Genomic DNA, 20,244 nt, shown 5'->3' with positions numbered 1-20,244 from the left:
CAGCTTTGGACGTTTAAAAGTTTTAAAAAATTGAACAAAATTAAATTTAAAAAAAACAGCAGAAGAACCTTCGAAAATAAAGTAAATAAACACCAAATTAAGACAAGCCAAATAAATTGTTTTTATCGAAAACTTCCTTGATTGGGTTTTATCTTACGTACGTTTTGAAAGTTTCCTAGATTTCCTTTAATGTTACTTTGAGTTGGAATTATCTGTCATAACATTTATATTTGCTTTCATTGTTATCCATTGGTTTAATTATTTTTATCTGTCTTTCTTTTTCTTACTTTCTTTCATTTTTAAAAAAAATTATTTATTCTTTTTCTTATTTTTTTTTATTTAATTTTTTATTTTGTTTTTTATTTTCTCAACATTTTCAGTTTAAAATGTTAAAATTGGAGTCCTTTGTTATGGAAATGATAGAAAGATGGAGTGATGAAAAAGGTGAGAAAATAGCTATGGGCATCTGTTTGCATCTGAAGTATTTCAAAATCAGAAGTACATCTTTTATTCTTGATATGACTGTTATTAAAGATGAATGAATCTAACATCAATATTTATTTTTCATTTCCAGTCCTTAAGGGCATTTACCATTCACAAAACAGTACACCCAGTGTTGCTGTTCTAGTTCCAAAGCAGGAACAAAAAGACAATGTATTTGTACAGGCAGTTTCCACAAATGGCTGCTGTACATTTTTTGGAAAAGATGACTGTGTACTTCAAGGTAAAAGCCTCCCTCCATGCTTGTAAATTTGCAGTGTTGGAAATAGTATAAAACAAATGCCTGAGATACATGAAATTTTTATGATTGTTTTTCTAATGCAGATATGGACCCTTTCCATTCATTTATTAATATAGCTTGTACCTTTTTTCAGCTGTGGAGGGCATCTATCACCTGAGAAAACTTACACCCAGCAGCGGTGTTCTAGTCCCAGAGCGGGTACAGAGAGAGGCTGTGTTTGTGCAGACAGATTCTACCTTTGGCTGTCGAACATTTTGGGAAAAGGAAAGCAGTATTGATCAAGGTACAGTATCAGGACTTTAATCTAACATATAAATATGAAACCCAAAACTGTTCAGAACTTTTTTTTCTTAAATGACAGTTAGCTACTCAAATGTTGTGAAGTGCAAAAGTTATTCTACTTTTTTTTCACCCAAGCAAAGCATATTTAACAAATTGTATTCTAATAGAAAAGATCCCTTCCTTACACAAATATAACTACAATTCTAATACGGCACCATGATATTAAGCCTTGACAGTAATTTTTGTTTTTCCACAGGATTTGTAGAAATCCCTCTTGATGATGAAAAATTAGCTCCGACTACAAAGGGAAAAGGTATTTTATTTCATTATTCAACAACTAGCAGAATTCAATGTAAATTTTTTTCCATTCTTCTTAACATTCCCGTTCTAAATTTGGTATGTGTATAAGTATCAAGATGTGAAGAGAATACCTCAATGAAATTTTTCAAAGAGATAATATGAGCCTCATTTCACATATATGCTTTTCCTTTATATAGTGTCCAAGCCCCAAAGGAAAGCTATACTAAGTAGGATGAAGAAAATAAAATATTGGATACTCACAAAGCTGAGACAGTTAATCCGTTACTAAACTGACTGTTCTTCCTTTTCTTTTTTTTTTTTCATAAAAACTGAATGAAAAAAACACTGTACATACATGAAACGCCACCCATGTATATGCACCCATTAACTGCAATGGACATTATGAACAATCTTGAGAGCTTTTACTTGTTCACGTTGTATATAGTAAACATGAAATTTTGTTTCATGTTTGTACATATGTTAAATAGAATACCATGGTAAATATATATAAAAAGTTGTTCATTATTATTGTTTTGCAGCATCAGTTGCTTAATTTGTACACATTTATAATATTTATGTCAAAAGTTATGTACATATCATTTATATATATAATTTTATTTATAATAAAGAAATCACATAAAGACAATAAATTGGATTATTTTATTGTTGCAATCAGTCTTTTATTCAAGTGAACTACAACCAACTCAAATGAGACTGTGAATGAGGCCATAAATTGTTTTCTTTAACTCGAACAGATATAAAAAGAATTGTACTCTAAGGACAATCTGCATTTCTTTCTCTTGGGTAAATAGATGTCTTTTCTTTCCTGCTTGCTCAAAAAGTTTAAAAGGCGTCTTGTATTTCTCTATTCACAATCAGATTTTCTCTCACCATCAGCACCTATTGATGACACAGCACTGCTTCCTTATGTAGACAGACAAGAAATGGGCATCAAGGCTTCATTTTGGCAGTAAATATTTTAAAATCACCTTAAATTAATATTTAAAAAATAAAGGCCTGAGCAGTCATTTTGCCAATCAAGCAAATTCTTATCTTTATCCTTTATAGTTTTTTGTTGGCTTATGTTAAGAATATCTGCTGTGTGGTAACCTTTTAAACAAGTTGATAAATATCAGAATAATCCTTGCTACTGAGCTAAACTATTTAAGCCATCTGAAGGATGATGAAGCCAGCTATGTTCTCTATTTTAGAAAAGTTCTAATTGCAGCTTCTTCTGACTGGACAAATACATGGAAAACTTGTGCTTGGATCTTGATGTAATTTGAAATTGTCAGTAGACATTCCAAAGGGCTTTAGTACCATGTTCCCCAGTTCTTTTAACTTTCCTAGAATGAGAAAATATAAATACTTCCACTATTGCTCTGAATGAAAAGATGAATAAAAAACTCAAATGTTTCAAGAATCAAATTTTAAATAAATATGTTGATTTTTATTGAAATCAAAGAGCAGAAGACCAGTCTAAAAGATTTTGCTTTATTGTAAAATATTTCAAAATGTAGGACTGAAAGATATAAATAACCCATCATTTCATCTTTCATTTTCTCATTTCTTTCTGTAATTTGCTGTGGCAATCGCTGAAGAGATGAAAATAAACACAGATTCAATCAGATTCAAAAGTTCACTGATTAGTTCTCTTATGAATAAAAACAATTTGCTGACTTGTAATTATTTTAATATCTTTAAATTTAAGTGAATATTGCACTGTTACACTTTAGCACTTTAGCATTTTTTTTCTATTGCGATGCTTTTAAACATATATGAACATCATTTTTTTTTTTATTTCACTTACTACACATTGACACATTACAGAAAACCATGTAACACAAATCTAAAGTATTTGAGACTGTTTTTATGATACCAGACTTACAATACATGCTTCCCTTGCAGTATGTTGTGTTGGATCCATTTCAATTACTTTTTTGTAATCCTCTAATGCCTCATCTAATTTTTCAGTCTTTTCATACATTTCTGCCCTCCTTAAAAGTGCTTTGAGATAATTAGGATTAAGTTCTAGTGCTTTGGTACAGTCTTCAATAGCCTTTTCGTGCTGTTTCTGAAAAGAGTTTTTTTCAAATGCCTCAAAGAAAACACCCTTAATATATACCTTGTATCAATGCATGCCAAATTGAACACAACCTTTAAACAAAGAAAAATTATCACAGTCATAAAATGTTGTTTAAATTATATATTTCAAATAGTGAACCAATCTAGGGAAATCATTCTATCAACTGAAATTGCTACACTTCAATAATAATAATAACTCAAAAACTTACTGCACAGAATATGGTCCTGTATTTGGATCTTGCTGTGATTTGAAATTGTCAGTAGACATTCCATTTGAAGGGCTTTAGTACCATGTTCCCCTGTTCTTTTAACTTTCCTAGAATGAGAAAATATAAATACTTAGAATTGCTGTGAATGATAAGATTAATACAAAACTCAAATGTTTCAAGAATCAAAATTTTCAAATATTTCTTTTTTCCCACCAGGGTTTGTAGAAATTGATCTTGATGATGATGACGATGAAAAATTAGGTACATCTACTGAGGGAGAATTAAGGTATTGTGTTCAAATTTTATAAAACAATTAAATTATTTTCAATTGGGTGATGGCAGATTTGAATGTAAAGTAAGTTGTAACAAGTGAGTTAGATGGTTTTATAATCATCCCAAGTGCATTATAATCAAGATCTATAAATATGTCTTAATAAAATTCTTTACAGAGAAAATATGTGCCCCATTTTACATATAAACTTTTTCCTTGATATATAGTGTCCAAGCCCAGGAAGACACCCATCCTTATAGCCTTAGCAGGATGAAGAAATTTAAGTTTTGGATGATGACCAAGCTGCGACAGCTAGTCAAATACTGAAATGACTGTTCACAACTGTATGAGAAAAATCACTTGGACATTGTGCATAAACAAATAGCCATGTACATGTATATGCATCCATTCACTGCAGTTTTGAAGGGATTTTATTAGCATTCCAGAAAGAGCTTGTACAAATTGTACATAATAAACATGTAATTTTGTTTCATAATATTTGTACATATGTAAATAGAATAGCATACATATATACAGTATGTAAAGTATATACAACATTAAATATTATTTCTTTTTTTACAACATAAATTGCTGAATTTGTATTACTTATGATACTGATGTCAATTCTCCTCAAATCATGCATATTTCATATATATAATTTATATTTTGAATAAAAGAAAGCATGTAAAAAATTGCATTCATTAATTTACTTGTAACAGTCAATCATTTATCCAAGCTACAATCACTACATTTTTATATTTATAGAGACTGAAAGAGGCCACATATTGTTATCTTATACCTGAAGCTGTGTTACAAGACGTAAAAAGATCAAATTGACTCTAAGGCAAGACTTTTCCCAGATAGCCATCCAGTGTTCATTTAGTACAATAGACAACCTATGTTTAAACAAAAAAAAAAAAAAAAAAAAAAAAAACAAGGCAGCAAAGCTGTCAAATGTACAGACAAAAACAGAAAATAAAAATGCAGAAAATGGTTCCTTTTGTCAATTTTAATGCAATGATAAATCATGCCTACAATAGCACTGTCAATCAACACTGAATTTTAATCATGCACAACAGGTGACATCGTCAATAACAGGAGCGGATCCAGGGATATTTTCTGACAGTATTCCAAATTATCTTTGTTGATCCATCCTACATTTTTGATGGTCTTCCAACAGAAAAAACAGATACCCATCAATGTGAACTTTAAAATCTGAAAGACCCAGAAGACAGTCTCAATCTGCCCCTGCAATAAGATTACAGTTTCAGGACCAAATTCACATAATGAAAATCCCAATATTTGAATAATGATGACAGTGCATAAAATAATATTACATAATGTTTAAAGACATAAAAACCAATGCAACTGCTTACGTGGAAATACAGAAAATGTGAAGAGCTTCAGGTGGATGGGAGCTGAAAATGCTTGAAATGTTTGAAAAATAAATTAAAAAGAAAACAAAACAAAAATATCCCATTAAAGCTGCTATTCAAACTTTTAATCTTGCTGTAATAACATGATATGAATAACCCCAATGTGTTTGAGGATAATAAGGCACTGTTATTCAAATTATTTTTTCTTTTGTTAACTTATTTGCAATATTAAACAACATTTACCTGCATAATTATCACAGATTCCTAATTATGTAACACAGTTAAGAGAGCTTAAAGGGATAATAACTCTTCGTATGAAATCTATATTTCACAATAAAAACATTGTAAATAACTCATAGAAATATAATATATTCTGTTTTACGACGAAAACAGCAGTTATAGCTATTATTCTGATATCTGAGCTTGTCTTAAGATCACGTGACCTCCACTGATGGCTATACTCTGTTATAATCTCTTAAGAGATTTTAACAAAAAAACCAAACTTTTTAGAAAAAAACCAAGGACTAAATTTGAATGTAAAAATGGATTCATTAATCATTGGTTAGTATGGGAAAATTGTTGTTTACTCCAGGAAAATTCATTTTTTGGCCAAAACGAAGAGTTATTATCCCTTTAACCTATGGGAAATCTCAACGTGTGTTTTATGTAATCTTATTTAATGGGCACTTGGAAATTAATTAGGCAAATGATTTAATAGCTCTGAATTTAGCTTGTGACTACCCCAAGGGACAATTACCACCATCCATAAACAGTAGCCCCATATAGCACTCTATAGAGCTGCATTGCTTCCAAAACAGAAAACAATCACACTGATTTTCCAACACAAACTGCACGTCAGTCTTACGAAACTTTTCAGTAACTTTGAGTATCATAAGTAACATGGTTTTTCCTTAATGGTCATTACGGCAGCCATTTCCAAAATAGGGTTTTCTTCAACTTTTATGCAATATAACATAATGACCATCAATTTTTAATAATAAAATAAAAGTATCATGGATATACAGAAAATGTGCCATGGAAAGGTCTTCAAGGCCATGGAAGTTCAGAGTCACACTTTCAAAATGCCAAAATGTATACAAGAGATAACTGTATTGAACTGATTTTCTTTCTATTTTCAACACCTTTTTTTCATATAACAAAATAATCAATTTACTGTCATTTTTAAATGAACAACTGAGAAAATTGTTGACATAGGAAAAATATCAATAGAACAATTTTAAATGTCCAGTTTCCTCCATTCTGAGATTCTGAAGATAGTAGATGTTTGAATCTGACAAACTGCAATGATATGAGTTTATTTCCATTTTTGACACTTTATAACATAATACACAATAACAAGTTTATCATCATTTTTACATAATCAACTAACAATGTTATAAAGATGCAGGAAATGTCAAACAAACACTTTTACGTATCTTATTAGTTCAATAATGAGACTGTTAACATGCCTAACAATTGAATCTGAGGAAATGTGAAAAAACAGCATAACTTTTAAAATAATGGCCCGATTATGCTGATTTTCGAACTCATCCTACTTTTTAATAAGATTGACTAGTCCTGTGAGTATAATGACAATTGGCAGATCTGTTAATCTTATATTGTGTTATCAGTGCTGCATATATGCTGAAAAAGTGAAAAAACAGCATAACTTCCCTTAAAATGGCCCGATCATGCCGATTTTCGAACTCGACCTGCGTATTATAAATATTCATCAGTTCTGTAAGTTTCAAGCTAAAAGGTAAAATGGTTTTTCACTTATTGTGTTATCAGTGCTGCATATATGCTGAAAAAAGTGAAAAGTTCTTAGAAGTGGAAGTTCTTAGCTTCCATAAAATTGACCCGATAATGCTGATTTTCAAACTTGACCTGCGATTTATGAACATTCATCAGTTCTATAAGTTTGAAGCCAAAAAGTAAAAATGTTTTTCACTTATTATGTTATAGGTGTTATAAAAATGCTAAAAAAAGTGAAAAAAAAACCCAAAATAAACTGCTTACTGACATTTTAATATGATCAACTAAGAAAATTGATGAGATGGGAAAATATCAATAGAACAGTGTTAAATGTCCAATTTCCTCCATTCTGAGATTCTGAAGATAGTAGATGATTGAATCTGACAAACTGCAATGATATGAGTTTATTTCCATTTTTGACACTTTATAACATAATACACAATAACAAGTTTACCATCATTTTTACATAATCAACTAACAATGTTATAAAGATGCAGGAAATGTCAAACAAACACTTTTACGTATCTTATTAGTTCAATAATGAGACTGTTAACATGCTTAAGAATTGAATCTGAGGAAATGTGAAAAACAGCATAACATCTAAAATAATGGCACGATTATGCTGCTTTTCCAACTCATCCTACGTTTTAGTAAGATTGACCAGTCCTGTGAGTATAATGACAATTTGCCCATCTGTTAATCTTATATTGTGTTATCAGTGCTGCATATATGCTGAAAAAAGTGAAAAAACAGCATAACTTCCCTTAAAATGGCCGGATCATGCTGATTTTCAAATTTGACCTGCGTATTATAAATATTCATCAATTCTGTCAGTTTCAAGCCAAAAGGTAAAACGTTTTTTCACTTATTGTGTTATCAGTGTTGCATATATGCTGAAAAAAGTGAAAAAACAGCATTACTTCCATAAAATTGACCTGATAACTCTGATTTTCGAACTTGACCTACATATTATGAATATTCATCAGCTTTATAAGTTTCAAGCCAAAAAGTAAGAATGTTTTTCACTTATCGTGTTATCGGTGTTATAATAATGCTAAAAAAAGTGAAAAAACAGCATAACTTCCCTAAAAATGGCCCGATCATGCTGATTTTTGAACTTGACCTGCGTATTATGAATATTCATCAGTTCTGTAAATTTGAATACAAAATGTTAAACGGTATTCCACTTATCGTGTTATCGCTGAGTGCACAGCGACGGCGACGGCGGCGATGGCCTACAATCACTACATTTTTATATTTAAAGAGACTGAAAGAGGCCACATATTGTTATCTTATACCTGAAGCTGTGTTACAAGATATAAAAAGATCAAATTGACTCTAAGGCAAGACTTTTCCCAGATAGCCATCCAGTGTTCATTTAATACAATAGACAACCTATGTTTTTCAAAAAAAAAAAAAAAAAAAAAAAGGCTGGATGGCTTATGAAATATTAAGAAATGACAGTATATTTGTAGTTGAATTTCTTGTAAATTGGTGACCAAATTACCAAATTACAGATCAACGTTTTGGAATGTTGACCTACTGTGATGCAAATCCTGCAGAAACCCCTGCTCTAAGGACAATCTGCATTTCTTCATCTTAAGAAAATAGATGTCTATTCTCCTCTGCTTGCTGAAAACAAAAAGTAAAAATGGTGCTTTTCTTATCACTTTACTTGCAATCCGATTTGCTCTCACCAACAGCACCTATTGAGCACAAATCACCACTCTCCTTTGTAGACAGATATCAGATTTTGGCATCCAGAATTTATTTTGGCAGGAAATATTTAAAGAACACCCTTAATTGATATTTTTAAAAATCCATGCTAGAGCTGCCAATTCTGTCAATAAAACCAAATTCTCAAAAATGAGATGATTAATACAAAACTCAAATGTAACAAGAATCAAAATTTTAATAAATATGTTGACTGCTATTAAAATCAATGAGCAGAGGACCAGTCTAAAATGTTTTGCTTTCATATAAAGTATTTCAAAATTTACTGCATGGTACTGTAGTGCTGAAATATCTGAAATAAAAATTTACCTATCAGTGCACCTTTCATTTTATCATTTCTTTCTTCAAATTGCTATGGTAACTTCTGTTTTCTAATATTGTATTCCTATATGCACTTTTTTGAAAATCAATGTTTTTCAAACATATGAACACCGTTTGTTTTTCATATTTGGTTTTACTACACATAAATACACAACACAACAAAAATCTACAATATCTAAGACCAGTATTTGTAATACTACACTTACAATGCATGCTTCCCCCACAGCATGTTGTGTTAGATCTAGGGCCGCATTCAATACAGTTTGATCCTAGGACTAACTGATTCAAGGCTCAAATATGGTGGACCTACTTGAAAGCAAAGCCTCATACTCCCTTAATGGTTTCCCCCACCTACCACACATGCCATCCTTACAGTGGCCTATATAGGATTTTAAGATAAAATAAAACCAGAGATTTAATTGCTAGGCCCTTTAAGTCTGCATGAAGCTGTGTTACAAGATATTTTAAAGCTTTTTTTTTTTTATTATGCTGATATATAAAAGAGTGAAAGGAGTCTTTCCTGAACAAAAAACCTCAACAAAGATGAAGTAAAACAAAATGGAGCAAACACAGTTAAAGTACATGAAAAAAAAAAAAACACTTTTGTTAAAAGAATGCCGACTTACAAAATGACTTTTTGCTAAGCAAATCCCATATAAATTTGAAAAATAAATAAAATTACGGGTTGGTACTGTAGTTATGAGGTCAAAGACGTACTGAGTACGCAAATTTATAGCTTTTAAGTCCTCGTAGCTTTCAAAATTGTGTTTTGAAGTTCTGAAATAATAATGAAAGAAGCTTAATTTCATGTGTAAATTATTCCTTGGATATTGCCATATTTGAACGAACAAAACGAGAATTTCAGAGAATTCTGACTGAGAAAAAAAAATACCATCTTTGGCAACGTGCCTATTTTGTAATGAAATGTATATTTGCTACCCTGAGTGTCAGAGCAACGTCAAAGCTAGCTTGTTAAATATACAATTGTGATGGAGTCGCTTTTACTAGCTCTGACGAACAGCGACAATCTGAGGGCGTTCTTCTTCAAAATTTTGCCTGGGGCGCTTCCATATTTGGAAGTCACACGTCACAGCTGTGTCCGCCTGGATCCATATTTGAAAGTCATAAGTCTCGTACGTCACAGGTTTGGCCGCCTGGAGCTGCCTTTCCAACCTTGCGCTGAAGTTATCTCGTGCAGACGAGACAAGATGCCTGACACGGAGTTAGAAGTTTGAATTGAAAATATCTTGCAGTCAAAGGTCAGTGTCACAATACAAGCAAAATTCTGCTTTAAAAAAATTAATTTTGGTGTAGCCATTGCACAGCCCTTATAGTGGTATCGGGCATCAAGTGTAGCTGTCAAATTTGGCACACGGGAAGCACGTGTATTGTTCACGTGTATATCTCAGGACTAAATGTTCTTTGATTAGCAAAAAAATACAAAAACATTGGATATATCTTTTCTTTTCGAAGAAAATTATTTATTTTTTCACTTTACATCTTAAATACAGGAAATAAAATTAAATAAAGCAGAATTAAATCTGTTTTACGTTTCATTTTGGTCTGATGACATTCAACTGCAGATTCACTGCGGAGCAGTTCTATTTGATTGACGGAAGTGTAACATGGCCGCTGTTCGCTAGAGCCGGTATTGCTGATATGGGTTATATATGAAATCAAGATCGAGCTGGCAATACCGGAATCTAGAACCTAGGGTAATATTTGCTAGCACCCATCACTCATTACGGGATATGGAATCCTGACAACCGATCAAATATTGTGAAATATTTCAGGCGTCTGCGTCACTCTTTTCCATTGCATGTATGTCGGAGGCGGAGAAAAACGTAAACGCTCGAGTTTCAGCGAACTTTCAGCCAATCACATTGGAGAGCGTGCCTAGCAACAAAAGCGGCAGATTTGCGCATTTTTTCAATGAGCGAGGTGAGTATCGAAAAAATTCAGGAAGATATTTTCATTTAATCGAAGACGATAATATTTTTATGATGTTTTATATGTTAGAGTAATTAAATCACGCCAGTTACTTTTCTTCTTAAATGTTTTTTATGCATGTGGGCATACATTTTACGAAAAATCGGCAAAAGAAATTTTCGTACGGCCATATGCAAAAACTTCTCGCGGACATTTAGATCTACAGCTTTGGACGTTTAAAAGTTTTAAAAAATTGAACAAAATTAAATTTAAAAAAAACAGCAGAAGAACCTTCGAAAATAAAGTAAATAAACACCAAATTAAGACAAGCCAAATAAATTGTTTTTATCGAAAACTTCCTTGATTGGGTTTTATCTTACGTACGTTTTGAAAGTTTCCTAGATTTCCTTTAATGTTACTTTGAGTTGGAATTATCTGTCATAACATTTATATTTGCTTTCATTGTTATCCATTGGTTTAATTATTTTTATCTGTCTTTCTTTTTCTTACTTTCTTTCATTTTTAAAAAAAATTATTTATTCTTTTTCTTATTTTTTTTTTATTTAATTTTTTATTTTGTTTTTTATTTTCTCAACATTTTCAGTTTAAAATGTTAAAATTGGAGTCCTTTGTTATGGAAATGATAGAAAGATGGAGTGATGAAAAAGGTGAGAAAATAGCTATGGGCATCTGTTTGCATCTGAAGTATTTCAAAATCAGAAGTACATCTTTTATTCTTGATATGACTGTTATTAAAGATGAATGAATCTAACATCAATATTTATTTTTCATTTCCAGTCCTTAAGGGCATTTACCATTCACAAAACAGTACACCCAGTGTTGCTGTTCTAGTTCCAAAGCAGGAACAAAAAGACAATGTATTTGTACAGGCAGTTTCCACAAATGGCTGCTGTACATTTTTTGGAAAAGATGACTGTGTACTTCAAGGTAAAAGCCTCCCTCCATGCTTGTAAATTTGCAGTGTTGGAAATAGTATAAAACAAATGCCTGAGATACATGAAATTTTTATGATTGTTTTTCTAATGCAGATATGGACCCTTTCCATTCATTTATTAATATAGCTTGTACCTTTTTTCAGCTGTGGAGGGCATCTATCACCTGAGGAAACTTACACCCAGCAGCGGTGTTCTAGTCCCAGAGCGGGTACAGAGAGAGGCTGTGTTTGTGCAGACAGATTCTACCTTTGGCTGTCGAACATTTTGGGAAAAGGAAAGCAGTATTGATCAAGGTACAGTATCAGGACTTTAATCTAACATATAAATATGAAACCCAAAACTGTTCAGAACTTTTTTTTCTTAAATGACAGTTAGCTTCTCAAATGTTGTGAAGTGCAAAAGTTATTCTACTTTTTTTTCACCCAAGCAAAGCATATTTAACAAATTGTATTCTAATAGAAAAGATCCCTTCCTTACACAAATATAACTACAATTCTAATACGGCACCATGATATTAAGCCTTGACAGTAATTTTTGTTTTTCCACAGGATTTGTAGAAATCCCTCTTGATGATGAAAAATTAGCTCCGACTACAGAGGGAAAAGGTATTTTATTTCATTATTCAACAACTAGCAGAATTCAATGTAAATTTTTTTCCATTCTTCTTAACATTCCCGTTCTAAATTTGGTATGTGTATAAGTATCAAGATGTGAAGAGAATACCTCAATGAAATTTATCAAAGAGATAATATGAGCCTCATTTCACATATATGCTTTTCCTTTATATAGTGTCCAAGCCCCAAAGGAAAGCTATACTAAGTAGGATGAAGAAAATAAAATATTGGATACTCACAAAGCTGAGACAGTTAATCCGTTACTAAACTGACTGTTCTTCCTTTTCTTTTCTTTTTTCATAAAAACTGAATGAAAAAAACACTGTACATACATGAAACGCCACCCATGTATATGCACCCATTAACTGCAATGGACATTATGAACAATCTTGAGAGCTTTTACTTGTTCACGTTGTATATAGTAAACATGAAATTTTGTTTCATGTTTGTACATATGTTAAATAGAATACCATGGTAAATATATATAAAAAGTTGTTCATTATTATTGTTTTGCAGCATCAGTTGCTTAATTTGTACACATTTATAATATTTATGTCAAAAGTTATGTACATATCATTTATATATATAATTTTATTTATAATAAAGAAATCACATAAAGACAATAAATTGGATTATTTTATTGTTGCAATCAGTCTTTTATTCAAGTGAACTACAACCAACTCAAATGAGACTGTGAATGAGGCCATAAATTGTTTTCTTTAACTCGAACAGATATAAAAAGAATTGTACTCTAAGGACAATCTGCATTTCTTTCTCTTGGGTAAATAGATGTCTTTTCTTTCCTGCTTGCTCAAAAAGTTTAAAAGGCGTCTTGTATTTCTCTATTCACAATCAGATTTTCTCTCACCATCAGCACCTATTGATGACACAGCACTGCTTCCTTATGTAGACAGACAAGAAATGGGCATCAAGGCTTCATTTTGGCAGTAAATATTTTAAAATCACCTTAAATTAATATTTAAAAAATAAAGGCCTGAGCAGTCATTTTGCCAATCAAGCAAATTCTTATCTTTATCCTTTATAGTTTTTTGTTGGCTTATGTTAAGAATATCTGCTGTGTGGTAACCTTTTAAACAAGTTGATAAATATCAGAACAATCCTTGCTACTGAGCTAAACTATTTAAGGCATCTAAAGGATGATGAAGCCAGCTATGTTCTCTATTTTAGAAAAGTTCTAATTGCAGCTTCTTCTGACTGGACAAATACATGGAAAACTTGTGCTTGGATCTTGATGTAATTTGAAATTGTCAGTAGACATTCCAAAGGGCTTTAGTACCATGTTCCCCAGTTCTTTTAACTTTCCTAGAATGAGAAAATATAAATACTTCCACTATTGCTCTGAATGAAAAGATGAATACAAAACTCAAATGTTTCATAAATCAAATTTTAAATAAATATGTTGATTTTTATTGAAATCAAAGAGCAGAAGACCAGTCTAAAAGATTTTGCTTTATTGTAAAATATTTCAAAATGTAGGACTGAAAGATATAAATTACCCATCATTTCATCTTTCATTTTCTCATTTCTTTCTGTAATTTGCTGTGGCAATCGCTGAAGAGATGAAAATAAACACAGATTCAATCAGATTCAAAAGTTCACTGATTAGTTCTCTTATGAATAAAAACAATTTGCTGACTTGTAATTATTTTAATATCTTTAAATTTAAGTGAATATTGCACTGTTACACTTTAGCACTTTAGCATTTTTTTTCTATTGCGATGCTTTTAAACATATATGAACATCATTTTTTTTTTATTTCACTTACTACACATTGACACATTACAGAAAACCATGTAACACAAATCTAAAGTATTTGAGACTGTTTTTATGATACCAGACTTACAATACATGCTTCCCTTGCAGTATGTTGTGTTGGATCCATTTCAATTACTTTTTTGTAATCCTCTAATGCCTCATCTAATTTTTCAGTCTTTTCATACATTTCTGCCCTCCTTAAAAGTGCTTTGAGATAATTAGGATTAAGTTCTAGTGCTTTGGTACAGTCTTCAATAGCCTTTTCGTGCTGTTTCTGAAAAGAGTTTTTTTCAAATGCCTCAAAGAAAACACCCTTAATATATACCTTGTATCAATGCATGCCAAATTGAACACAACCTTTAAACAAAGAAAAATTATCACAGTCATAAAATGTTGTTTAAATTATATATTTCAAATAGTGAACCAATCTAGGGAAATCATTCTATCAACTGAAATTGCTACACTTCAATAATAATAATAACTCAAAAACTTACTGCACAGAATATGGTCCTGTATTTGGATCTTGCTGTGATTTGAAATTGTCAGTAGACATTCCATTTGAAGGGCTTTAGTACCATGTTCCCCTGTTCTTTTAACTTTCCTAGAATGAGAAAATATAAATACTTAGAATTGCTGTGAATGATAAGATTAATACAAAACTCAAATGTTTCAAGAATCAAAATTTTCAAATATTTCTTTTTTCCCACCAGGGTTTGTAGAAATTGATCTTGATGATGATGACGATGAAAAATTAGGTACATCTACTGAGGGAGAATTAAGGTATTGTGTTCAAATTTTATAAAACAATTAAATTATTTTCAATTGGGTGATGGCAGATTTGAATGTAAAGTAAGTTGTAACAAGTGAGTTAGATGGTTTTATAATCATCCCAAGTGCATTATAATCAAGATCTATAAATATGTCTTAATAAAATTCTTTACAGAGAAAATATGTGCCCCATTTTACATATAAACTTTTTCCTTGATATATAGTGTCCAAGCCCAGGAAGACACCCATCCTTATAGCCTTAGCAGGATGAAGAAATTTAAGTTTTGGATGATGACCAAGCTGCGACAGCTAGTCAAATACTGAAATGACTGTTCACAACTGTATGAGAAAAATCACTTGGACATTGTGCATAAACAAATAGCCATGTACATGTATATGCATCCATTCACTGCAGTTTTGAAGGGATTTTATTAGCATTCCAGAAAGAGCTTGTACAAATTGTACATAATAAACATGTAATTTTGTTTCATAATATTTGTACATATGTAAATAGAATAGCATACATATATACAGTATGTAAAGTATATACAACATTAAATATTATTTCTTTTTTTACAACATAAATTGCTGAATTTGTATTACTTATGATACTGATGTCAATTCTCCTCAAATCATGCATATTTCATATATATAATTTATATTTTGAATAAAAGAAAGCATGTAAAAAATTGCATTCATTAATTTACTTGTAACAGTCAATCATTTATCCAAGCTACAATCACTACATTTTTATATTTATAGAGACTGAAAGAGGCCACATATTGTTATCTTATACCTGAAGCTGTGTTACAAGACGTAAAAAGATCAAATTGACTCTAAGGCAAGACTTTTCCCAGATAGCCATCCAGTGTTCATTTAGTACAATAGACAACCTATGTTTAAACAAAAAAAAAAAAAAAAAAAAAAAAAAACAAGGCAGCAAAGCTGTCAAATGTACAGACAAAAACAGAAAATAAAAATGCAGAAAATGGTTCCTTTTGTCAATTTTAATGCAATGATAAATCATGCCTACAATAGCACTGTCAATCAACACTGAATTTTAATCATGCACAACAGGTGACATCGTCAATAACAGGAGCGGATCCAGGGATATTTTCTGACAGTATTCCAAATTATCTTTGTTGATCCATCCTACATTTTTGATGGTCTTCCAACAGAAAAAACAGATACCCATCAATGTGAACTTTAAAATCTGAAAGACCCAGAAGACAGTCTCAATCTGCCCCTGCAATAAGATTACAGTTTCAGGACCAAATTCACATAATGAAAATCCCAATATTTGAATAATGATGACAGTGCATAAAATAATATTACATAATGTTTAAAGACATAAAAACCAATGCAACTGCTTACGTGGAAATACAGAAAATGTGAAGAGCTTCAGGTGGATGGGAGCTGAAAATGCTTGAAATGTTTGAAAAATAAATTAAAAAGAAAACAAAACAAAAATATCCCATTAAAGCTGCTATTCAAACTTTTAATCTTGCTGTAATAACATGATATGAATAACCCCAATGTGTTTGAGGATAATAAGGCACTGTTATTCAAATTATTTTTTCTTTTGTTAACTTATTTGCAATATTAAACAACATTTACCTGCATAATTATCACAGATTCCTAATTATGTAACACAGTTAAGAGAGCTTAAAGGGATAATAACTCTTCGTATGAAATCTATATTTCACAATAAAAACATTGTAAATAACTCATAGAAATATAATATATTCTGTTTTACGACGAAAACAGCAGTTATAGCTATTATTCTGATATCTGAGCTTGTCTTAAGATCACGTGACCTCCACTGATGGCTATACTCTGTTATAATCTCTTAAGAGATTTTAACAAAAAAACCAAACTTTTTAGAAAAAAACCAAGGACTAAATTTGAATGTAAAAATGGATTCATTAATCATTGGTAAGTATGGGAAAATTGTTGTTTACTCCAGGAAAATTCATTTTTTGGCCAAAACGAAGAGTTATTATCCCTTTAACCTATGGGAAATCTCAACGTGTGTTTTATGTAATCTTATTTAATGGGCACTTGGAAATTAATTAGGCAAATGATTTAATAGCTCTGAATTTAGCTTGTGACTACCCCAAGGGACAATTACCACCATCCATAAACAGTAGCCCCATATAGCACTCTATAGAGCTGCATTGCTTCCAAAACAGAAAACAATCACACTGATTTTCCAACACAAACTGCACGTCAGTCTTACGAAACTTTTCAGTAAGTTTGAGTATCATAAGTAACATGGTTTTTCCTTAATGGTCATTACGGCAGCCATTTCCAAAATAGGGTTTTCTTCAACTTTTATGCAATATAACATAATGACCATCAATTTTTAATAATAAAATAAAAGTATCATGGATATACAGAAAATGTGCCATGGAAAGGTCTTCAAGGCCATGGAAGTTCAGAGTCACACTTTCAAAATGCCAAAATGTATACAAGAGATAACTGTATTGAACTGATTTTCTTTCTATTTTCAACACCTTTTTTTCATATAACAAAATAATCAATTTACTGTCATTTTTAAATGAACAACTGAGAAAATTGTTGACATAGGAAAAATATCAATAGAACAATTTTAAATGTCCAGTTTCCTCCATTCTGAGATTCTGAAGATAGTAGATGTTTGAATCTGACAAACTGCAATGATATGAGTTTATTTCCATTTTTGACACTTTATAACATAATACACAATAACAAGTTTATCATCATTTTTACATAATCAACTAACAATGTTATAAAGATGCAGGAAATGTCAAACAAACACTTTTACGTATCTTATTAGTTCAATAATGAGACTGTTAACATGCCTAACAATTGAATCTGAGGAAATGTGAAAAAACAGCATAACTTTTAAAATAATGGCCCGATTATGCTGATTTTCGAACTCATCCTACTTATTAATAAGATTGACTAGTCCTGTGAGTATAATGACAATTGGCAGATCTGTTAATCTTATATTGTGTTATCAGTGCTGCATATATGCTGAAAAAGTGAAAAAACAGCATAACTTCCCTTAAAATGGCCCGATCATGCCGATTTTCAAACTCGACCTGCGTATTATAAATATTCATCAGTTCTGTAAGTTTCAAGCTAAAAGGTAAAATGGTTTTTCACTTATTGTGTTATCAGTGCTGCATATATGCTGAAAAAAGTGAAAAGTTCTTAGAAGTGGAAGTTCTTAGCTTCCATAAAATTGACCCGATAATGCTGATTTTCAAACTTGACCTGCGATTTATGAACATTCATCAGTTCTATAAGTTTGAAGCCAAAAAGTAAAAATGTTTTTCACTTATTATGTTATAGGTGTTATAAAAATGCTAAAAAAAGTGAAAAAAAAACCCAAAATAAACTGCTTACTGACATTTTAATATGATCAACTAAGAAAATTGATGAGATGGGAAAATATCAATAGAACAGTGTTAAATGTCCAATTTCCTCCATTCTGAGATTCTGAAGATAGTAGATGATTGAATCTGACAAACTGCAATGATATGAGTTTATTTCCATTTTTGACACTTTATAACATAATACACAATAACAAGTTTACCATCATTTTTACATAATCAACTAACAATGTTATAAAGATGCAGGAAATGTCAAACAAACACTTTTACGTATCTTATTAGTTCAATAATGAGACTGTTAACATGCTTAAGAATTGAATCTGAGGAAATGTGAAAAACAGCATAACATCTAAAATAATGGCACGATTATGCTGCTTTTCCAACTCATCCTACGTTTTAGTAAGATTGACCAGTCCTGTGAGTATAATGACAATTTGCCCATCTGTTAATCTTATATTGTGTTATCAGTGCTGCATATATGCTGAAAAAAGTGAAAAAACAGCATAACTTCCCTTAAAATGGCCGGATCATGCTGATTTTCAAATTTGACCTGCGTATTATAAATATTCATCAATTCTGTCAGTTTCAAGCCAAAAGGTAAAACGTTTTTTCACTTATTGTGTTATCAGTGTTGCATATATGCTGAAAAAAGTGAAAAAACAGCATTACTTCCATAAAATTGACCTGATAACTCTGATTTTCGAACTTGACCTACATATTATGAATATTCATCAGCTTTATAAGTTTCAAGCCAAAAAGTAAGAATGTTTTTCACTTATCGTGTTATCGGTGTTATAATAATGCTAAAAAAAGTGAAAAAACAGCATAACTTCCCTAAAAATGGCCCGATCATGCTGATTTTTGAACTTGACCTGCGTATTATGAATATTCATCAGTTCTGTAAATTTGAATACAAAATGTTAAACGGTATTCCACTTATCGTGTTATCGCTGAGTGCACAGCGACGGCGACGGCGGCGATGGCCTACAATCACTACATTTTTATATTTAAAGAGACTGAAAGAGGCCACATATTGTTATCTTATACCTGAAGCTGTGTTACAAGATATAAAAAGATCAAATTGACTCTAAGGCAAGACTTTTCCCAGATAGCCATCCAGTGTTCATTTAATACAATAGACAACCTATGTTTTTCAAAAAAAAAAAAAAAAAAAAAGGCTGGATGGCTTATGAAATATTAAGAAATGACAGTATATTTGTAGTTGAATTTCTTGTAAATTGGTGACCAAATTACCAAATTACAGATCAACGTTTTGGAATGTTGACCTACTGTGATGCAAATCCTGCAGAAACCCCTGCTCTAAGGACAATCTGCATTTCTTCATCTTAAGAAAATAGATGTCTATTCTCCTCTGCTTGCTGAAAACAAAAAGTAAAAATGGTGCTTTTCTTATCACTTTACTTGCAATCCGATTTGCTCTCACCAACAGCACCTATTGAGCACAAATCACCACTCTCCTTTGTAGACAGATATCAGATTTTGGCATCCAGAATTTATTTTGGCAGGAAATATTTAAAGAACACCCTTAATTGATATTTTTAAAAATCCATGCTAGAGCTGCCAATTCTGTCAATAAAACCAAATTCTCAAAAATGAGATGATTAATACAAAACTCAAATGTAACAAGAATCAAAATTTTAATAAATATGTTGACTGCTATTAAAATCAATGAGCAGAGGACCAGTCTAAAATGTTTTGCTTTCATATAAAGTATTTCAAAATTTA

At 31.2% G+C, this 20,244-nt stretch overlaps 4 protein-coding genes across 5 annotated transcripts; 2 read left to right on the top strand and 2 right to left on the bottom strand.

Moving 5' to 3' along the window:
* Positions 1-534: 534 nt before the first annotated feature.
* Positions 535-2,298, top strand: LOC147764196 (uncharacterized). Its single transcript, XM_087002306.1, has 4 exons — positions 535-724; positions 876-1,025; positions 1,281-1,337; positions 2,222-2,298. Exons 1-4 carry the CDS (start codon positions 535-537, stop codon positions 2,296-2,298), a joined length of 474 nt encoding a protein of 157 aa, XP_086858432.1.
* Positions 1,970-10,002, bottom strand: LOC147764195 (tetratricopeptide repeat protein 1-like). 2 transcript variants are annotated; one of them, XM_087000828.1, is made up of 5 exons: positions 9,968-10,002; positions 3,619-3,725; positions 3,213-3,398; positions 2,865-2,919; positions 1,970-2,670 (listed from the first exon to the last, which is right to left on the bottom strand). In XM_087000828.1, the coding sequence occupies exons 3-5, from the start codon at positions 3,309-3,311 to the stop codon at positions 2,543-2,545; spliced, it is 282 nt and encodes a 93-aa protein (XP_086856954.1). In that variant the 5' UTR covers positions 3,312-3,398; positions 3,619-3,725; positions 9,968-10,002; the 3' UTR covers positions 1,970-2,542. The 2 variants fall into 2 exon arrangements, with proteins under 2 accessions (XP_086856954.1, XP_086856955.1); XM_087000829.1 differs by lacking the exon at positions 9,968-10,002 and adding an exon at positions 8,564-8,650.
* A 1,760-nt stretch (positions 10,003-11,762) lies between these two features.
* Positions 11,763-13,519, top strand: LOC106175890 (uncharacterized). The gene is made up of 4 exons (XM_087002006.1): positions 11,763-11,952; positions 12,104-12,253; positions 12,509-12,565; positions 12,750-13,519. Exons 1-4 carry the CDS (start codon positions 11,763-11,765, stop codon positions 12,839-12,841), a joined length of 489 nt encoding a protein of 162 aa, XP_086858132.1. The 3' UTR covers positions 12,842-13,519.
* Positions 13,197-19,888, bottom strand: LOC147764194 (tetratricopeptide repeat protein 1-like). The gene is made up of 5 exons (XM_087002007.1): positions 19,789-19,888; positions 14,845-14,951; positions 14,439-14,624; positions 14,092-14,146; positions 13,197-13,897 (listed from the first exon to the last, which is right to left on the bottom strand). Exons 3-5 carry the CDS (start codon positions 14,535-14,537, stop codon positions 13,770-13,772), a joined length of 282 nt encoding a protein of 93 aa, XP_086858133.1. The 5' UTR covers positions 14,538-14,624; positions 14,845-14,951; positions 19,789-19,888; the 3' UTR covers positions 13,197-13,769.
* Positions 19,889-20,244: the final 356 nt, after the last annotated feature.

The sequence above is a fragment of the Lingula anatina genome, chromosome 1 (assembly GCF_051362555.1).
Source record: "Lingula anatina isolate TDL-2025a chromosome 1, LinAna3.0, whole genome shotgun sequence".
NCBI lineage: Eukaryota > Metazoa > Brachiopoda > Lingulata > Lingulida > Lingulidae > Lingula > Lingula anatina.
This window is presented reverse-complemented; position numbering and strand designations above follow the sequence as displayed.

What these genes read in the sequence shown, in the direction of transcription:
- LOC147764196 (XM_087002306.1), top strand. Translation starts at nt 535, where the DNA reads ATGAATGAATCTAACATCAATATTTATTTTTCATTTCCAGTCCTTAAG. An exon ending in GGAAAGCAGTATTGATCAAG is followed by an intron (nt 1,026 to 1,280) that starts GTACAGTATCAG and finishes GTTTTTCCACAG; the next exon opens with GATTTGTAGAAATCCCTCTT. An exon ending in TCCGACTACAAAGGGAAAAG is followed by an intron (nt 1,338 to 2,221) that starts GTATTTTATTTC and finishes TCTCACCATCAG; the next exon opens with CACCTATTGATGACACAGCA.
- LOC106175890 (XM_087002006.1), top strand. Translation starts at nt 11,763, where the DNA reads ATGAATGAATCTAACATCAATATTTATTTTTCATTTCCAGTCCTTAAG. An exon ending in GGAAAGCAGTATTGATCAAG is followed by an intron (nt 12,254 to 12,508) that starts GTACAGTATCAG and finishes GTTTTTCCACAG; the next exon opens with GATTTGTAGAAATCCCTCTT. An exon ending in TCCGACTACAGAGGGAAAAG is followed by an intron (nt 12,566 to 12,749) that starts GTATTTTATTTC and finishes TCCTTTATATAG; the next exon opens with TGTCCAAGCCCCAAAGGAAA.
- LOC147764195 (XM_087000828.1), bottom strand. Translation starts at nt 3,311, where the DNA reads ATGTATGAAAAGACTGAAAAATTAGATGAGGCATTAGAGGATTACAAA. An exon ending in CTGCAAGGGAAGCATGTATT is followed by an intron (nt 2,920 to 3,212) that starts GTAAGTCTGGTA and finishes TCATCTCTTCAG; the next exon opens with CGATTGCCACAGCAAATTAC. An exon ending in AATGAAAGATGAAATGATGG is followed by an intron (nt 2,671 to 2,864) that starts GTTATTTATATC and finishes TTCTCATTCTAG; the next exon opens with GAAAGTTAAAAGAACTGGGG.
- LOC147764194 (XM_087002007.1), bottom strand. Translation starts at nt 14,537, where the DNA reads ATGTATGAAAAGACTGAAAAATTAGATGAGGCATTAGAGGATTACAAA. An exon ending in CTGCAAGGGAAGCATGTATT is followed by an intron (nt 14,147 to 14,438) that starts GTAAGTCTGGTA and finishes TCATCTCTTCAG; the next exon opens with CGATTGCCACAGCAAATTAC. An exon ending in AATGAAAGATGAAATGATGG is followed by an intron (nt 13,898 to 14,091) that starts GTAATTTATATC and finishes TTCTCATTCTAG; the next exon opens with GAAAGTTAAAAGAACTGGGG.